The sequence below is a fragment of the Mytilus edulis genome, chromosome 7 (assembly GCF_963676685.1).
Source record: "Mytilus edulis chromosome 7, xbMytEdul2.2, whole genome shotgun sequence".
Taxonomy (NCBI): Eukaryota; Metazoa; Mollusca; class Bivalvia; order Mytilida; family Mytilidae; genus Mytilus; species Mytilus edulis.
Genome location: NC_092350.1, coordinates 19,478,116 through 19,499,607, shown reverse-complemented (window position 1 = coordinate 19,499,607; position 21,492 = coordinate 19,478,116). Strand labels below are relative to the sequence as shown.

At 32.3% G+C, this 21,492-nt stretch overlaps 1 protein-coding gene across 2 annotated transcripts in view; it reads left to right on the top strand.

The window, feature by feature from the left end:
- Positions 1-8,878, top strand: part of LOC139480947 (SCY1-like protein 2) — a 29,447-nt gene extending 20,569 nt beyond the window's left edge. Inside the window, exons 15-18 of one of the 2 annotated variants that reach the window (XM_071263937.1) lie at positions 2,743-2,821; positions 4,376-4,525; positions 4,828-4,854; positions 6,643-8,878. In XM_071263937.1, coding sequence (XP_071120038.1) covers positions 2,743-2,821; positions 4,376-4,525; positions 4,828-4,854; positions 6,643-7,458 — 1,072 coding nt within the window. In that variant the 3' untranslated portion in view covers positions 7,459-8,878. The remainder of the gene's footprint in view (positions 1-2,742; positions 2,822-4,375; positions 4,526-4,827; positions 4,855-6,642) is intronic. The other variant, XM_071263938.1, reaches the window with a different exon arrangement.
- Positions 8,879-21,492: the final 12,614 nt, after the last annotated feature.

Here is a 21,492-nt window from a genome sequence, read left to right as displayed (position 1 = left end):
TGGAGGCAGTAAATTAAGAAATAATTCTATCCTGCCATGCTCTATGCTCATTTTAACATGGGTAGGCATTATATTTGTTAATATCTTAATACCGAGCGTTAGCGAGGTATTAAATGTTTACAAATATAATGCCTACCCATGTTAAATTGAGCATAGAGCATGGCAGGATAGAATTATTTTGATTCTAATAGGAATATTTGAACTTTTTCACTTCGAAGCGGACCTATAGTAGACGTTCAGAATGTCACCATTTTGATTTCGTGAACCAAAAACGTTAAAGAAATTCAGCGGTTTATCAATAAAAAAGAACAGAAACATTTAAACTTACTTTAAGAATGTTTTTATTTAATTTCCGAGTGAGCAACACCACCAAAAATGTCCATTTTGATCTCTGGCCTTGATCAAAATTCATCTGACGTTGCAATTTCAATTGTGACGTCAATCACGTGCAGCCCATGTTCTATTTTAATTTGTACCCAAAGCTTAAGAAGAACGTCATATTAGAATGGATATTTGCAACGGTTAAACTACATATGCATTAATCACATAATGTATGGGCTTGCACAATCATTATTCCCATAGAGATACATATGTGGTTAATACATACAGTTATAACAAGTCCCACTCTAAATGTTTTCTTGACAGGCCCCTGTTTGTTTCAAAATCCTGGATCTGCATCTAAGAACCTAAATTGATGGAGTGAAAATTTGTGACATTATGCAATCAATGTTACAAACCATGTTGCATTAGAAAGAATATAATAAGATTGCTCTTATGGTAATCAGAGATGGGTCCGATTACTTTCAATGTAATTGATTAAATTACAATTACTTTGTCATTTGTACGATTAAATTAAATTAAAGATTACATCATTTCTGAAAGTGTCTGATTAAATTAATGATTACATTTGCAAAGTAATCATGATTACATCTGATTACAATGAATTTAAAAAAAAAAATTGTATGTATATATATAGCATTGTTTAGAAAGTATTTTGTTTGATATATTATAAAATGATAACTTCAAACTTCATCTATTTAATAAACCACAAAAGTTCACTTCATACATCCATGAACATTGTGTCACTGGTTATGACCCATTGCACTTTATCATCATTGATCTCTGAATTATTTTGACTTTAATTGAATATAGCTTTATAAAAAGAGTTTGCTGTTTGTCTTCTGACCTATTCTAGACTTTAATTTATATTTGTTTCAAAGTGCAGTTTATGGAAGTTAAAATATGGATAAAATAAAGTTACCAGTTTAATCAAATTGTAAACAAATTAAATACAAGTACTAAAAATCATTGCATTTTATGAATGAATTTTATTTCTCATAAACTACAAATTACATAGTTACAGAGAATATATAAACAATTACATTAAATATTGAAGCACATGTGAACAATACAAACATAAACATTAAATTACAAACTAACCAGGAGGAGTGACCCTCACATTTATAATTTTTATAAATCTACAAAGTTTTTCAAGAACAATATAATTATTAGAGCTCATTAATTGTTGATATTTATAAATATTTGGATGAAGAGTACAATAGTATGGTAACAACCTCTTTCTTTCTTGAGTTAGAGCATTACATGACATAACATAATGATATTCATCACCTACGTCTCTTGATTCGCAAAGATGGCACAACCTATCATTTTACATGTCAAGTCCAAATACATACAAATAAAAATTTGCTAATTTTAAACAAGATATTTGTCCAACTTTTAATTAATTTTGTGCTAATTAGATAAATGATCACATTTCTGATTTATCTTTTACCATATATATTGTCCTATACTCAATTGGTAATTGCAACAAAAACAAACCTTAATTGGTTTCCTACCTGTCAATTCAAAGTTGACAAAAATCACAACATTAACAAAAGATTATAATTAAGGGTTAAAGAAAAGTATTACTTGAATATACTTGAATATAACAGTTATTATCAAATATATATATGTAAATTTTTTAATTGTGAATATATGTACAATATCTTTTACTTAGGCCATTGATGACTTTTCAATACTGTAACAGTTTATTTTTTACTGAAGTATACAAACCAATTATCATGCTTTATAAAAAAAAAGTAAACCAAACTATCTTAACATGTTAAATATTATTAGTAATTAAATAAGAATAACAAAAAGGTTCATTTATTGACCATAAACACAGTTTAAGATTTTTTTTTCATTGTAATCAGAATGTAATCATAAAATAATCAGGATTACAGGGTATTTTGAAAAGTACTTGATTAAATTAAATTACATGTAATCAGATTTTTGGCTGATTAATGATTACAATGATTACTTGAAAAATTGTAATCAATTACAGCTGATTAACGATTACAATTACAATTACCCCAAGTCTGATGGTAATCCATCTTAAATAAGCTGGGATGTAAAATACTTATTCGACAATTAAGCTTGTTTTTGGTGTCTCAGTGTAAGATGGCACCTTCATTCTATAGCCATGCATTAGTGGGTAAAATATAAGACATAAATGAAGTTCATGTTTCTCTCCATTGACAAACTTGTTAAATTATAGGCATGGAAATAAAAACTGTGTTCATATTTGGTTGTTAACAAATATGTTGAAAAGGGTTAAAAAGTGAAGTATATTAATCAATTGCTTTCACCAACATATATACTGATCCATGCATATAGTCCAATAAAAAAATTTCCAAATAACAGAAGCTAAGATGTAAATAATCATTACTATTATTGTTTCAGTACTGTAGAAATCACACAGCTAACTGGTAAAGAACAACAACAACTGGTTGGTAATGTAGGACAAGGACCTCAATCTATGGTAACTATAACTATAATACCAGAGGGACATTCACACTCATTAGTCAAAAGATACCAGAGGGACATTCACACTCATCGCTCAAAAGATACCAGAGGGACATTCACACTCATCAGTCAAAAGATACCAGAGGGACATTCACACTCATCAGTCAAAAGATACCAGAGGGACATTCACACTCATCAGTCAAAAGATACCAGAGGGACATTCACACTCATCAGTCAAAAGATACCAGAGGGACATTCACACTCATCAGTCAAAAGATACCAGAGGGACATTCACACTCATCAGTCAAAAGATACCAGAGGGACATTCACACTCATTAGTCAAAAGATAGACTTAACAATGATGTCTAAAAACTCATTAGTCAAAAGATAGACTTAACAATTATGTCTAAAAACTCATTAGTCAAAAGATAGACTTAACAATTATGTCTAAAAACTCATTAGTCAAAAGATAGACTTAACAATTATGTCTAAAAACTCATTAGTCAAAAGATAGACTTAACAATGATGTCTAAAAACTCATTAGTCAAAAGATAGACTTAACAATGATGTCTAAAAACTCATTAGTCAAAAGATAGAAATAACAATAATGTCTAAAAACTCATTAGTCAAAAGATAGACTTAACAATGATGTCTAAAAACTCATTAGTCAAAAGATAGACTTAACAATTATGTCTAAAAACTCATTAGTCAAAAGATAGACTTAACAATTATGTCTAAAAACTCATTAGTCAAAAGATAGACTTAACAATGATGTCTAAAAACTCATTAGTCAAAAGATAGAATTAACAATGATGTCTAAAAACTCATTAGTCAAAAGATAGATATAACAATAATTTGTGATGAAATTATATAAGAGGTTATACAAATGTTAACTGAAGAAATTTCATACATTATGTTATTTGACAATAAAACAATCTATTATATTTCTCCAATTCACATTTGTTTTGTGGTATTTAACACCATCTTTTATATGTTTTTCCTGTCATTGACTTTTACTGCCAGTAGAAGGATAAATGCAAGGCTTACGGTAGTATAAAACATACTTAATGGGTCCTCCCACTGTCTATATCACTCTACTCAGCTTTTAATAAACTTGCATTTCACTGCTTTGTGACTCATGTATGTTGACCCAGCCTTAATTACCAGACATATCAGCAACGTCAAAATATTTGAACTCAAACTTATCAAGCCATCTTCCCTATCAAAACAAAGAAAACACTTTCAAAAGACACAAAAACAGCCAGATAAATTGATTATCAGGTTATAGGCAAATTGATATTTCAAAATATCAGCAGCTCAACACAATATGAAGGCTTTTTGATCTCGTTCACTGGGCTCACTCAACAAAAATCTGCATACTGTGACTTGCAGCTGATATTTTACAATATCAATACACAGACAACCTGATAAACAGTATGTATTGAACACTGGTTGCCAGTTTTTCCTTTAGCTTCAGCCAATCACTAAAGAGATAATGAATGTTTTAAATGAATTACTGGTAACTCTGAAGTTGTAGGATTTACTCTGACATGAAATGTTTACTTTTCAGATGGATAAATTCCTGAGTGGATTTGGTATGAGTGGATTAATGAACGCCAAAGCTGGAGGAGGAGGAGACAACTCTTCTACAGCCTCACCGGTGGATAGTAGATCTAACTCACCAAAACCACCATCTTCTTCATCACCACAGTCAGCTATGGTTTGGAATTTTAAAAATAGTAGAAAATGTTTTCAGCATTCACTCTTTAGATATAATCTGTAGAGCTCCACTAATAAAACTTGCATAGATTAATTTATTAATTGCTGTTGACTAAATGCCTATTAGCATATATTTCATGTGTATCTAGAATAAGGCGTGCATAAGGTGTATTCATTCTAACCAGATTAAAAATGATGTATCTTTATTAGTTGAGGAAGTAATATAGAAACAATAAATAATGGGAAAAGAAAGACTTTGACACCTTGACTTTTTTTAATTTCCCCTCTGTTGTTTTATCATAGGATCAGGACCGAGTTATTAGGAGCAGGGTGAGATAGTTCTTGTTCTAAAAGTTTGGTGAAATGTGATTGTTTTGTTTTTCAGTATTCAATTATGCTGCTTTCTTGTTGCATTTTATTTACTGTTTTAATTCTTTGTTACTTGTCCACAAGACTAATTAACAAAGATCTTAAAATACCTGCTTCAGAGTCATATTCTGATGACCCCATGTCATGACTTTTGTCAACAAATCATTAGATCTAGAAAAATGGAAGACTACTTTGGGGATGGCAATAACTATATGCATTTTAATTTATTTTGAAGTGCTTGAATTTTATTTTTAATTTATGATTGATCAATGTTGTTACAGATGACCTCAAGCATGTGAATATCCCATATAAATCTTCTTTCTCAACTATGATATTTACACTGGTATTTTGCTTACTGAATTATACTCAGTTCACCCATATTGCCTTATCTGTTTAACCAAGCTTTGTGTATATGGGTTCTAAGGCAAACCTCATCTTGATGTGTCTTACAAATTAAGTTATTTGTAAAGATTGGTACCAAATATCTATATATACTAATGTTATGCTTAGACATGAATATTTTCTGCAAATAAGATTTGCTTCTATAATATAGCAATACACAGTTGGATGCTGTATGCTTATTTAAGTAACTGAATGTTAATTTTGTAAACAGCACATATTGCATGAAGAACAAAGTTGTTCCCTTTGTTTTAAAATATTAAATGTCTTTTGCTATCTATTTATCACTAAAAACTCAAGAAATATAAAACTGGTTCAAACTCAGCTTGTAAAAAATATAAAACGATTTTACTATATATTCATATATTCACATGTTTCATCAAATTAGTAGTGTTCTTTACAAGATCAAAGTTTGCAACAAATGGTTTATTTTAAAGGAAACAGCAGAAAAATATATATAAAAAAAAAACATTCTACATGTGTTGTAATTGTGAACTGAAGTTGTAGTAAACAATATATCCACATATGATAAAGATTTACTAAAAAAGAGAAATAACATATTAAGAAAACAACTGGCAAAAGGTAAAACTACCTAGATAAATAAACCAGCTAAGATTGAACTTTTTACAATAGACTTTGTTTATATGCTTCAATAAATCCTGGATTTTTTTCATTATTATCTATGAGGGTTTGGATGGGGTTAAATGATAAAGAATAATGCCCTTAAAAATGAAGATTAGAGAATAACGGGCAAAAAAAATGAAGATTAGAGAAAAAAGGGGTTAATTTTTGAAGATTAGAGAAAAAAGGGGTTATTTTTTTTTAAAGATAAGAGAAAAAAGGGGTGAAAATTAAATGTTTACAGAATAACAGACCCCCCATCCAGACCCTCATCTATTCACTCATGTACCCAATGGTGTATTTTCATATTTTTTTTAGTTTGGGGTGTTTTATTTTCTTTTTTTGTTTTACCTCAAGGTGCTTAAACATTGCTCCTTATTTCAAAAAGTTTGTGAAGTCGTTTAAGCAAGACCAAGGCTATCTGTGTTTTATCTCTGCTTTGGCAGCAGATTTTTTTTGGGGGGGGAATTGATTAGGTTACTTAAAGGGATCCACTTAAGGCCAGTAAATTATTTTGGTAGGTGCTTGTATTTCAATTGGTACATCTCATTTCCATGCAAATAATAAGGCTCTGCCTAGGCCTCCTTATTCCATTCAAATTGGAACCTTTTTATATTCTACATTTTACACAGATGAGACAAACTTTGTGTCAACAGTTTATTTGTACAACCTGCGCCGAATATTTATTGACAAATAACATTTGTAATTGAACGCAAATATAATTTACAGGTCCTTACAATGGAAGAAAAGCAAAGATTAGCCAAAGAACAAGAACAACAAAGAAACTTTAAGGCACAAACACCACTTACCATGACAACAGATAAACCTGCCCAAAGTAAACAGCAGACGACTAAACCGACCAATCAAGTTAAAGATCTAACATCATCATTAATGAATGCTAACTTAAGGGGAATGCAAACATCTCCTAAAACTGTTCCAAATTATCAACAAATGGGTCAAAGTTCATCTAGTTATAATACAACAGGTTCAGTGACTTCAAATTATAGTGTAGCGGGACAAAGTGGTAATAGACCAAATTATACAGCTGGTGGAATGATGGGTAATATGATTCCTCCAGGAGGTCAAGGTCGTGGAAGTGGTGGACAGTTTGGAGGCCAAGGTCAACAGACAACACAAAAAATGGATCTTTCAGCATTTGACAGTTTACTGCCAACATCAGGACAACCGAAACCTACAATTAACCAAATGTCATCACCCGCCAGACAAATTAATCCAAACAATATGAATTATAATCCTCAGAATTCAATGATGGGTGGAAATTTAAATGCATATGGTGGTAATTTTAATACTAGTTCAAATACTTATGGGCAGTTTCAATCTCCTGGAATGCCAAACATGCAAACAGGAACTATGGGATATACTGGTCATAATATGGGAGGAAGTGCAATGTTTAACAATCAACCAATCAATTCAATGAATGGTCAAAATTCATTTGGTTTACAGCCAATGGGATCACAGCAATTTACACAAACACAACCTACTAAAAAATTAGGTCAAAGTGACCTTGATGATCTGCTAGGTTAAATATTGTGCTATTATTTGTTAAGTTTTATTTATTCTTATGAATGCTTGTTTTAATATCATATTATGTTTTGTGATTGACTGAACAGTAACTGTGATTGAGAGATTATTATCAAATATATCTAGACTGCAAGGCGGTTTACTTTGTTGAACTGTCTGTTTTTTTGTCAAAAAAGTTTCAAGCAATATTTGTATAAGGCAGTAGGCACCAACCATTCATCTTTATTGGATAGGGCATGGTTTTATTTTTAGATAATTTGTTGGTTTTTTAATTTATTGAATAACAGAATAACATTAATTTGTCATAGCAGGGAAGTGAAAAGAAATAAATTCAACATAGAGTTTCCAACAAAATATCACTGTTCTTCTATGGTATTGAAAAATTGTTTCTTTTCTATCAATGTAGAAAAAAAATCTTGAGAAAAAAAACACGCCCTGTCATAAAGATGACTGGTTAAATACTTTTGAAATCAGTGTATCTGTTGTATGTGGATACTTTTACTGTTGAAATTTCAATGAATATTGTTAAATGCTTTACAAAATCATTCAGTAAATTCTTGATTTGTAGCCTTACATTACAATAAGGGGATGTGGTATGAATTCCAATAAGACAACAATCCACCAAAGTTCATAGCTTTCTTGTAGCTATGTAATAGCAAATATATCATGCTGATTCAGAAATACAACTAGTTATAAAATACTAATTTATAGGATTTGAGAAGGGTCAAAGAATTCTGATTGTCACAAGGAAAAGAAGGACTTTTATGATATAAATACAATGTTTGCCATGGCATAGGTAATGTGTAAAGTTTTGGCAAGGGCAAGACCAAAAATTCTGATGACCAAACAAAGCAAAATAACAGTAAAGTTTTATTAACATTTAATTTCAATTCTTGCAATCCCGATTGTGTTATAGTCAATGAGGTTTACTAGATTATCAGAAGTCACAGACTTGTGAATTCATCAGAGATAAAACCCTGTGATAGACAAAACTTTTTCAAATATGGTTAATTTTCTGCTAAAACAGGATAAAATTCTTTAAAAAATTCAATACAAAATAGCTTACAGTAGATATTATTTTCAAGAACAAAATTTCACATAAATGATACAGATGTTGCTGTGTATTTTGTGCTTATTCTTAGCCCTAAAAATGGCAAAAAGATTAGGACTCCTATCCCCTTTCAATATTTTCTACTTGAAATAAGCTGCAAAATATGCTTTAATTCTACTTTGCATATTTTATATCAATCACACACAACTTGACTGATTTTACATAAGTTTTTCATATAAATTCTTTCTGTAAATAGATCTATTGTCTATTTTCCATCTAATATAAGCATTATTTTCTTTGTTATATTTTAATTCAATATATTTATTTAATTGTTATTATATAATATTGCATTAAAATTATCCTGACCTTTCATTTCTTTTTTTCATGTTTTAAAAGTTAATATTCTTTTACTGCTTTTTGGGAATAAGATATATCTCCACTCAAAGCAGTTCAGTTTTTAGGCTCATTGATTTTGTTTTCCTCCATTAAGAAGTATATACCTAGCTTAACAGTTCGGAATTGTACATTATTTTCAAACATGTGGTATGTATGTTATTCTTCAGTGTTTTTATTCCACTGGCATAAGTTTTACCATTGTGGGTCTGTATGTCAGTCCATCTGTACTTCCTAAAATAGGAGTTATTTTCCTTTGTCCATAATTGTAGTTGAATCTACTACAACCAATGATTCATACAATGCAATGTTTATTTTTTGTTGAGCCTGCGACTTCAGTTGAAGAAATAGGGATAGTGATCCAATGTCAGCATCATCATTAATTAATTTCTTATAAGCTTAATATTTCAGATGGTAGAAGACCTTGGATCCTTCAGACTTTGTATATATATGCGTTATGTTATGAAGTTTCTATCTGTCATATGTCTATTGTCCTTGACCTCATTTTCATGGTACAGTGACTACTTGAAAACAAAAGATAAGGTTTTGGGTTATCTTGATTTCTCTTTCACTATATATGAGTAATAGGATAACTTTATTAATTATACCCCTGCTTTTAAAAGTGGGGGTATACTGTTTTACCTCTGTCCATCCTTCAGTCCATCCATCTGTCCCACGAATGTTTTCGTCACATCTTTCTCAGAAACTACATCACAAGAATTTCTGAAGTTTGGTACAGGGTTTACTTAAATCACTTATACACTGAGGTGTTTTCAGATTCATCACTTAACAACTTCCTGTTTATCCAACACTTGCATCATTTTACACATGATAGCTAAGTTGAAAATATTTGTAACATTTTTCTTAGGAACAACAATACAGGGATTTCTGAAATTTGGTTTCAGGGTTTATTTAAGTCAGCTTTATCGTGTGTTGTGTTTTTAGATTCATCACTCAACAGCTTCCTGTTTACCAAAATATTTGGGTGGGGGTATCATCACTCAGCAGAAGCTAATTTTTTTCACCTGCTGGTATACATGTACATTAAAAGGTCCTCTGGCCTGTCAGACAGTTTCCACCTGCTGGTATACATGTACATTAAAAGGTCCTCTGGCCTGTCAGACAGTTTCCACCTGCTGGTATACATGTACATTAAAAGGTCCTCTGGCCTGTCAGACAGTTTCCACCTGCTGGTATACATGTACATTAAAAGGTCCTCTGGCCTGTCAGACAGTTTTCACCTGCTGGTATACATGTACATTAAAAGGTCCTCTGGCCTGTCAGACAGTTTTCACCTGCTGGTATACATGAACATTAAAAGGTCCTCTGGCCTGTCAGACAGTTTTCACCTGCTGGTATACATGTACATTAAAAGGTCCTTTGGCCTGTCAGACAGTTTCCACCTGCTGGTATACATGAACATTAAAAGGTCCTCTGGCCTGTCAGACAGTTTTCACCTGCTGGTATACATGAACATTAAAAGGTCCTCTGGCCTGTCAGACAGTTTTCACCTGCTGGTATACATGTACATTAAAAGGTCCTCTGGCCTGTCAGACAGTTTTCACCTGCTGGTATACATGTACATTAAAAGGTCCTCTGGCCTGTCAGACAGTTTCCACCTGCTGGTATACATGTACATTAAAAGGTCCTCTGGCCTGTCAGACAGTTTTCACCTGCTGGTATACATGTACATTAAAAGGTCCTCTGGCCTGTCAGACAGTTTCCACCTGCTGGTATACATGTACATTAAAAGGTCCTCTGGCCTGTCAGACAGTTTTCACCTGCTGGTATACATGTACATTAAAAGGTCCTCTGGCCTGTCAGACAGTTTCCACCTGCTGGTATACATGTACATTAAAAGGTCCTCTGGCCTGTCAGACAGTTTTCACCTGCTGGTATACATGTACATTAAAAGGTCCTCTGGCCTGTCAGACAGTTTCCACCTGCTGGTATACATGTACATTAAAAGGTCCTCTGGCCTGTCAGACAGTTTCCACCTGCCAGTTGGACATGTACACTTACAGTCCTTCCATACTACATGCACCGAATATACTAGACTTAACCTTGTTCACTGATCCATGAAATGTGGTCAAGGTCAAGTGAAAACATGTATACATGTTCTTCTGGCAGTTGTCATCTGACCTTGACCTTATTTTCATGGTTCAGTGGTAAAAATTTAGTTTTTGTGTTTTGGTATTTTTATAATACTGTATGCAATAGCTCAACTATATTTGGTGTATGAAAATATTTTATGATGCCTGTCTGCCATGGTTTATTGACCCTGACCTATTTTTTTACGATTAATTGCTCAATGTTAATTTGGGTTTTTGTCAAGCCTGCAACTTTTGTTACAGAAAACTTGACATAGGGATAGTGATCCGGGGAGATGATAGCTAAAAAGATTTATATTTTAGAAGGTGGAAGACCTGGATGCTATATACTTTGTATATGGATGCCTCAAGTTACGAAGTTTCTGTCAGTCACATGTACCATGTCCTTGACCTCAATTTAATGGTTCAGTGACTACTTGAAAAAAGAGTTAAGATATTTTGTAATGTTAAATTCTCTCTTATTATAAGTAATAGGATCACTATATTTGGTATGTGCATACCTTGCAAGGTCCTCATGCCCGTCAGACAGTTTTCACGTGACCTTGACCACATTTCATGGATCAGTGAACAAGGTTAAGTCTAGTATATTCGGTGTATGGAAGTGTACATGTATTTCAAATTTGGTTTATATGACCTTAACCTCATTTTCTTAGTTCTTGCTTAGTTTATGAGACAGTTGTTGTGAAGCTTTATATTTAGGACTATCAACATAATATCATTGGTTTACAAAGAAGGCAGCGAAATATTTCAATTCGTGCAGCAGCATTATTGATACTGCAAATTTGTTGAAAGCCTGCATAAGTGTTCACCATTTTCTACATTTGAAAATGCCTGTACCAAGTCAGGAATATGACAGTTTTTGTCCATTCGTTTTTGATGCGTTTTGTTATTTGATTTTGCCATGTGATTATGGACTTTCCCAATTGATCTTCCTCTAAGTTCAGTATTTTTGTGATTTTACTTTTCACTTGCATATGCACCAACGGTTTTGATGAAATATAGAACAGTACTACTGGTGGAAAAGGGAACTATCTTTATTTACCTGTAATTTGTGAGCATCTTATTTAACTGTGTTTGCCACCAACTGCCTACAGGATGTGAGCTACATTCTGTATGTATATGTCTGACCCAACTTACGAGCATATACTTCAGTGGTTGTCGTTTGTTAATGTGTTGCATATTTTTTCGTTTATTTTTTGGTGTGTACATAAGTAAGGCTGTTTGAATTATCGTACGAACTGTTTTAGATTTGTCATTATGGGGCCTTTTATTGCTGACTATGCGTTATAAGCTTTGCTCATTGTTGAAGGCCAAAGGGTGATCCATATTTGTTAATTTCTGTGTCACTTTGTTTCTTGTGAAGAGTCGTCTTATTGGCAATCATACTTCTTTTTTATATTAGTTCATTACTAAGTCCTGCTACCAAACTCCTAAACTCCTGTGTAAACATGAGCTCCTCAGTTCTTTCAAAGTCCTTCCATCGTCTGTTGAGATGAAGTACAGTTATGAAAGCGCCGTTTCTATTTTTAAAATTATTGATAGCTCTTCCCTACGATGTTTACCCAGATCTTTTCTTTTCTTTTTTCATTGTACATCCATCAATGTATAAGATGTAAGCAAGGGTTTCAATTTGTTTCTTATACAACTGAGCTAATCAACTGCATTTCTGTCGTTGTCAGTAGTTTTATGCAATAAATTGATGCTACGGTGACAGTCTAAGGATTTTTTTGCAAATGGTGTTCAGACCAAAGATTTGTATAGTAGGACTAACTTTACAAATCCTTGTTGGCACTAATCGAGGCTCACTAATAAAGAGAATCATTCACGGCCATTTCTGATCCTTTTAATTGGTCTTCATTGGTCTTGGTGTGTTTTGGCATTTGATTTTTTAATTGACTCTCCGTTTTGAGTTTTCTTGAATTTATTTTACTTTTTAAAGTCTGAATAAAATGCTTCGCTGAGCGCAGCCTGATACGACCGCATTAGTCGAACCAGGAACAGTTGGTGCAAGTTTGGACACAATATTCAAGCTTGATAGTGTCTGAATTTTGATTGTTATCAAATTTTTGACATAATATAGGTTACTGACACAAAATGAATGTGGTGAAAGATCTTTAAAATTTGCAATGGGTTTAAATGTTTGTATTAATTTCCAATTTAAGATTTTTTGTTTAGGTGCACTATTGTGCATGTGCTATTGCACAATAGTGTGAAATTGAAAATTTCTTGCTATAGTGCAATACTGTGCAATTGAAGATTTCTTGCTAATGCACAATACTATGCAATTGAAGATTTCCTGCTATTGCACAATACTTTACATACTAATTTACACATCATATTTGATGAGTATCTCCTGCCTTATCAGTATTTTTTCCTATAATATACAAAATAAGAAATACAAATCAATGGAAAAACGGATACCTTTCATTACAAATTCAGAGAGGTTCATACACTAAAACACAAGTTATTGTCTGGAAACTAGAAAATTGCTTGTTTTTCCTTTTTGGTCCCCAATTCCTACACTGTTGAGACAATAACCACCAAAATCAATCCCAACCTTCCAAATTTCATAAAGATCCATTCACTTTAACTAAAGTTATTGACATCGATTATCGATTATATTATCAATGATTACAAATTAAATCCATTTGTATGTATTGGGTTAAATCAATTAAGTTTGTTACTTAATCAATTGGTAATACAGGACTATTTGCGGTTAAATACTAGGCGAGAAAAAAATGCTCTTAAAAATAACAAGTTGTACTAAGTATATATTAAACAAACAACCTAATTATAACCTGGACATATGCTGTTTGTATAAAACACAGACTAAAACTCATGTCCTATCGCGTTAGGCTTAGCAACCCTTACTTGGCCTTATAGTTCACATGTTTGTAAACACAAACTCATACATGTCCTATCGAATCAGACTTAGTAACCCTTAGTTATTACAAGATTTATTAATTACGCAATATATTATTGATTATAATCGGAGACATATATAAACATGTCTCGGTTATAATACAGAAATAAATAATACGTGCATTTGTATTGCCAAAAAATAGCAAAAAAGTTGTTGGAACGATATGTAGGTGCTTATTGTTATTATTTCAAGTACAAATAGGTCTGTTCTATACTAATAGTATGAGTTCTATAATAATTCCAGGTCTCTCATAATAAAAAGGAGGGGTAAAAGAGCAATACTAAACAACAATGGTATGAAATTAATTTGTTGTTTTTAAATTAGCTTAATGTTTATAAAATTATCTTACCTTTCACAATACTTACCGTAAACATTATTCCTAGATTTCTACGGGAAATGTTGTCAATAGTTTCCCCCAGACACACAATAATGAAGTGATACTAAATAAAACATCACTCCTATAACTGGTCATCTGGGGGCCGTCGGGGTGTCTATCCTTACTCTGCTAGCATACATTCCCATGTGTGGCTGCGCGGCCGCTTTGTAAGGACAAAACAACCCCTCTAGCCAATAGAACTTGTGTACGCTTGCTTCAGTATGTCCGAAATCAGCCGAAATCGGACCGGCCCGAGACTAGATAAAAATAGTCCCGAGCCAGTATGGTTATCTCAAACTACATGTCATCGTAGTTTGTTTTCGAAGTAAGCGACTGACGAGTGCCGACCCTAAGTATCCAGTACTCAAGGATTTAACAACACTGACGTTAATAATCAGGACATTTTTTTTTATACCTTCTCATAATCTTTCGGATTATTAAGATCTTACCATACAAGTTAAGCAACAAAGTAGAAAGGTAACGAAAAATTTGCTGAGTCAAATAGGACACAACTATTCTTTAAATAGTTTAACCAAATTACAATTATCCGCTGTAACTGCTGAAATTAAAATCTGAACTAGTGAAGAAATTTGATTTCGAAATTAATGTCTTGTACAACCGATTTCATTGAGTGTGTAGCTAAAGGTAATTTCTTTGGTTAGGCGGATCCAGGCAGGGGGGATGGGGTCCCCCTTTGGTTGGGAAATTTGGTTGATTATATAGGGATCCACTGAAGCATAACGAGAGAGCCCCACACCCCCTTTTAGGTCAGTCAGCAGGGCCCCCTTATGAAAGTTCTGGATCCGCCGCTGGCCTCTAAGTGAAAATGTGAAATAGATATTTATCTAGGTAGGCTAAAGTCTATACATTTAATACACACATTTCAAATGGGCACAGGACGTTTACGTTTTTTTTACCTGTAAAACGATAGGATATAAATTTTGCGCTTCAAATACTATGGACATTTGCGCTTTTAATTTTGATTCACCTGTATTAAATTAACCGGACATTTGTGCTTTTTAACTATAGTCGTCTACCTGTAATTTTAATGAGAAGTGAGCATTACGTAAATAAATTTAACTTGTATTTGTCATTAGTACGACAAATCGAATTGATTTTTTGATTTATTTTAACAGACATGTTTATTATATATGACATTGTATGCATTTGAATGGAAAAAATTCGATTAAACGATTTTTTCTAAAGGTTTCAGAATAAAACTATTTGTACAATGACATTGTCACTCAAACGATGTTTGCAACCATTGTAGATTACTTGTAATAAAACACGTTGTTGGGGAAATATATAATAAATCATTTTATTGTGTAAATATATGTAATTGTACATGTTGTACGTGGTGATATTGAATCTGAATCTGGGAAATAGTTGTCTACATTCGTATATAATACATTTCTTTTCGTTGAGAAACCTGTCAATGTATATAACGATTGTAATATACATTCTGTAAACACCAGCTAACACTTTCAAACGCAATGTATACACATGCAATTGTTATTAATTTCAAAAAACAATTCTTTTGGCCTAAGCTATTTCTATTTTGACTACGTCAGCAAGTTTTTGTTATTAGTAACCGGTCCGAGCTATTTATAAATTTAACGTCATTCTATTAAATCAATAATCCTCAAGGTATATTTAGAGATTACTATAGAATAATAGATCCGATATTATAAACATTTTATTAAAAGCAACAAAAATAAACAGGAAACAGGAATGACGATCAATGACTGATAAATTAAGCAATGAATCAAGAAATAAAACGACAAATAACATTGCATTGTGCAATCCTGGTTTGAATCAGATTATAAAGCACAGGCACTTATAAAGTATATCTCGTACATGAGATTAAAATGGAGATGATTATATTCATATTTATATATATATGTTTGTCAACATTATTGTGTAAATTGTATAAACCATTGTCATAAATTACTTTGCTCTTCATGGAATAAATTATCTTTTGCATGATATGAATTATTTCTAGGTTAGAAAAAATAATGTAAAGTTCTGTTTACAGTTTATTCAGTGTATGTAAAGTGCGGATCCTAAAATATCATTTTCACTGTATATGCCAGAAATTTTTGATGTAGAATGATAAATAAACAGACGACTTTTTTTTTTATTTTTGAAGAAAATGAAGAAAATTAGTTAAAAAGTATATGTTAAGAAACACATAATACTAATAAAACAAAGTAAGAGATGCGAACGTGGTTTTTTCGCGCCTAAATCCAAATAGCTGTGAAATATATACCAAAATAGGTGAATATTTAGGACATTATACGAACAGATCGTGCAGGTGTTTTATAACTAACAGGTAAGATTTTGTTACAGAAAAAAATATTCATTTCAACACAATTATTAAAGTTGTATAACGTAGAATAGGTTTTGTAATTCAGTTTCTTCATATTGAACTGAATTCCACTATGATGCTTTCTTTATGCGAGTCATGTTTACTGTCGAATAATGATACTGTTCTTTCATTTTCACTGTAGAGCGATTCATTAGTATTGTATATGCGGCGCATTTTCACTATATGATATATTTTTTTTTATCTATTACAGCGTATTTTTTTAAGCATGTAAAGCAAGACTTAAGTTAGCGTGCTTGCTTTGTTTTTTTGTACAATCATTATGATAACACCCATTTTAATTCAAATATAATAATTATATAAATGCAAGTTAAACTATGCCGATACATATTGTTTAAAGATGTCAATCTTATTTACAAAGTTTGTATAAACAATTATACAAACTAAGCAATCAAGTCAACCAAAGTTTTGCTTTACATGCAGTAGGAAATTAGCTGTAAAGCCTTAATTTAGCCGACTTGCTCAAACAATAGATAAAGTAAGAGACGGATTTGATCAAATTTAACTTACGGAGGAAAGTTTGGTTTTAAAACACTCTAAATAAATTCAATAGAAATAACATTTATTTCAAATGTATTCCATTTTTAAAATTTCTTATGAATCGTATAAGGATCTTTATCCTTGTTTTTTTTATCCATTTCCATATCCTTGTTTTTTTTTTATCCATTTGAACCATGACACTTCACCACTAATTACGTACATCTTAATAAAGATTGAATCGTTGGTTTTCACGTTTAAAAGGTTTTACACTGGGGCCCTTTATAACTTGCTGTTCGGTGTGAGCCAAGACTCCATGTTGAAGACCGTATTTTGACGTATAAAGGTATACTTTTATAAATTGTGACTCGTTTTGAGAGTTGTCTCATTGTCACATATGACATCTTATCTATCTGTGGCTCAACCCGAAACGAGACGGGATAAAAAGGAATAAAAAACACCCTTTTTTAATATATTTATAATGGGCTTAATATGAGTCAGAAAAGAGTAGAATAGTGGGTCGCCTTGAGGTATAAGCGTGACGCGGAATTGCCGATTTTTTTGTAAGCGTGACACGTGATAGTCAAATGATTGTGTCGTGAAAACGAGAAATAAAGTATAGCGGGACACGGAAAATTTACAAAAAAATGAGAACTGCATAGTATAAGCGGGATACGGGAATCTGATAAAGCAGTAAGCGGGATCAGGGATCAGACCCCCCCCCCCCCCCATTGAGACCCCAGAATAAGATATTTTTTTTATCTTCATCCTATTGTTACAGTCATGCCTTCAATAACAAATGTATCCCATGCATGCATTTTTATTTTTATAGACAAAAGACCTTATGAATATTTGGGGTTCTTTGACATGCTGAATCTAACCTTGTATCCAGTTTGGGGATTTTTACCAAGTTACCGAAATAGCCCACATAGAGGTCCAACGGGTCTAAGATCATCAAACATGAATTGTAGCATGCATGTTGTGTACAATTACCCAAATGTGCATTGTTTGACCTCTGTGGTAGTATCCACTCGCGGATCTAGAAATTTTTATAAGTAGGGGTCCAATGACTACCTAAGAGGGGGCCCGCTCCAGTGATTCCATATAAAAGTAACCAAATGTTTTCCCAAAAAGGGGGCGACCCCCTGTCCCCCTAAATCCTCCTCTGGTATCGAGCTGTTCATTACGGATAATTTTTTTTTTGTATCAAGGGTGCTCTACTTCACGTACCAATGCAAACAAAAAAGTTCGACCACACCTTACATTTCATGTTTTAATGACTGTGGATAATTTATGTCACATACCATTTCACCTTATACAGTTAAAATCATGCAAGCAACAATCGAGTCAAGAACATTTGTTCTACCAAAACTGTCTTTTTCAGAATATGGAAATTGAAGCAGTTGAGGGTACAACTGGGGAAATTTAATCTTTTATAAGCTTTTCTGTCACCATTGCGTTTCAAGATGCATATTTCTCTGTTCGCACCAGTTAATGTTCTTGTCTGTATTGATTCAACTTAAAACTATTGTCTGATCGGTTGTCAGGTGGAATTTTCGAAAATTCATAAACATTTAAAAAAAATTCGAATTTAATATTTCGTGGAAGGGCAGACTAGATTTTTTTAGTGGTTGAAGACTATAAACCCTAGTTGTCACACACAAAAAATTATAATTTTTCGAAGATATACATTTTCATCATCCAACTTGAAAGACTGTCGTCAAGTGCTTTTAGTAAAATAATAGCTATTCGAACACACCTACTCTGTTTTTGTGATTCATTAGATAGGTATTTCACTTGACCCATATATTTCATCTTTTAGTACTGTGATTTTTTTAAGTTATAAAGTCAACCTGTAGCTTTGATATATAAAAATGATTGAATCTGAAGCGAGACGGTGTCTGAAATATTCTTGCTTTGTACGATATCAAGACAAAATATTCAACTCAAACACGCCCTAACATAAAAAGGTGCACTCGATTTTCTCTTTTCGATACTGTTGTTACCTATTTTTGGTAATTTTTTCTTGAGTCACATAATAGAAGGACAGACACGAAAATTACTGAACTAATAGATTGATATGTTTTCCGTCCGTGGTAATTTTTTAAAAGAAATCGGAGGATATGCATTTTCTACATCCAACTTGAAAGATACCCATGTCGTCGACCTGATATCTAATTGTTCTGCTTAACTATGTACTAGATAAATTGAAAGCTTATGCAAATGGTGTTTTTAAAATATAACACTTCGTTATTGAGAAGAAAATTGTAATTTTGTTTGTTTCTATCAACTTTTAAATTTTTTGTCACTAGAGTAAACATTACAGTACACATTTATTGCCTTCTCTAACAAAGAGCTTCGATTCTTTTGTTCTATTTCAACCGGGTTTTCGACTGACAAGGAACATGTCCGATATCATCTGTGAAACGGTTATTCTATAACGGTCAACCAACTCGTGATGGCGTCCGTAAAATTTACGAAGGTATGATTTAAACTTCACCATTTGGAACTCTTGGTTTAATAGCTGCCTTGTGAGCAGCAATCCTCTATCAAGGAAATCATGATAGGAAATACAAGCCCGGGAATATATACTCCATATATATGCAGGCGCTGCTGGAATGTTGCTACATAGAAACGGAAAGTTGATAATTGGAAAGCTGAAATCATCTCTTTTGTCGACATGTTTTGTTTTCAATCGACCCTCATTATCAATTTCTAGATTTAAGTCAAGATATGATGCAGACTTAACTGTATCTGTAGTATCCTTTATCTCTAGTTCGATGGGGTATATTCGTTCAACATAGTCACCAAATTTTGTATTATTTATTTATTTGCAAGTATGCCATGTATGCCTGTGAGCTCGTTTTGTACCATATCACATATTTCTTTTCCTACAATAACTTGCCATATAATAATAAAAGAGATAACAGGAGATGATTATCTTAGATAAAACAAAACAGGAAACAGGAAAAAAATGATATATTACGCAATGAATCAAGATATTTATGTTCAGGGTATGAACATTATTGCGTTCCTTTAATGTTCAGAGAACATTTATTGCAATGATGGCCGACACATGTGAAAGAATGCTCGCATCAAATTGATTCCATGATATTAAACCTGATAAAGATTAACATACAACATTGGAATACCGTGTTACAGTGAAAGTAGAACAATAATTCGAATTTTCTTTCAAATTTAATTCATTGCTTTAGTTTGTTGTTAAGGGAAATATTTCACAAGCTGTTGTGTTATGTTGCGTTATTTTTTAAATGATATTAAAAAATATAATCCGTGAAGCACATATCAATACAACCAGGAATGTTTCATATTTTGAATCACATTAATTTTAGTTTAAATATCTAGGTACAACCAAATTTTAAAACTGTTCTTTGTCTGTACTCAAAATACAATTTGGTGTTAAGATGATCATGCTTTGGAAAAAAGATATCAGGCCAACCTTAAATGCATTATGTAAATCATTTATATTTTCTCCTCCATGCATGGTCAAGGTCGTTTGGTGTACCTGCTTTTCTGCATGTTGTTGATTAATTTGATTGTTTAGTGGCACATCATTGTTTACCTTGGTCAATATTTTGACACAGATTTGATAAAGGTAGCAACTAAACCAGAATTGTTGACCTAGATTAAATATAGCCTTGGATTTTATCGGAAAATATCTGTAGATGTATGGGTTATTTCTATATTTTTGGCGATGCGCTAACTTTAAAGGACTTAAGTTAAACACAAACATTAATGAGATCACACCATTTTCAATTGTAATCAACAAAAGTTGTCCAAATTAACGAATTAACTGCTAAAGTTATGATAGATAGATAGTTTAATTACTAATTATTAACGTTATGGTAAGTATGACCGGACGAAAAGCATGTTAAAATTATTTGGACTAACATCTTTCTGACTTTAATTATTATACCTTTTAGTTTGTCATTATTAGCTCAAATATTCCCACACAATTATCTTGTGGTTCAAAATGTATGTTTCTACTAATCCGGTAATAGACTTAGTATCTACGTGTCAAAGACAGTTTTCAGCAGATTATCTTAACAATGGACAATAATTGATTTATAGCTATTTTGATATGAGCGTCACTGATGAGTCTTATGTAGACGAAACGCGCGTCTGGCGTACTAAATTATAATCCTGGTACTTTTGATAACTATTGCTTAATCCGTAGTTACATGTATTTCTTTAATATTCTGTTTTATATACTTCTTAAATAGTTATCAAAGGTACCAGGAGTCTAATTTAATACGCAAGACACGCGTTTCGTCTACATAAGACTCATCAGCGACGCTC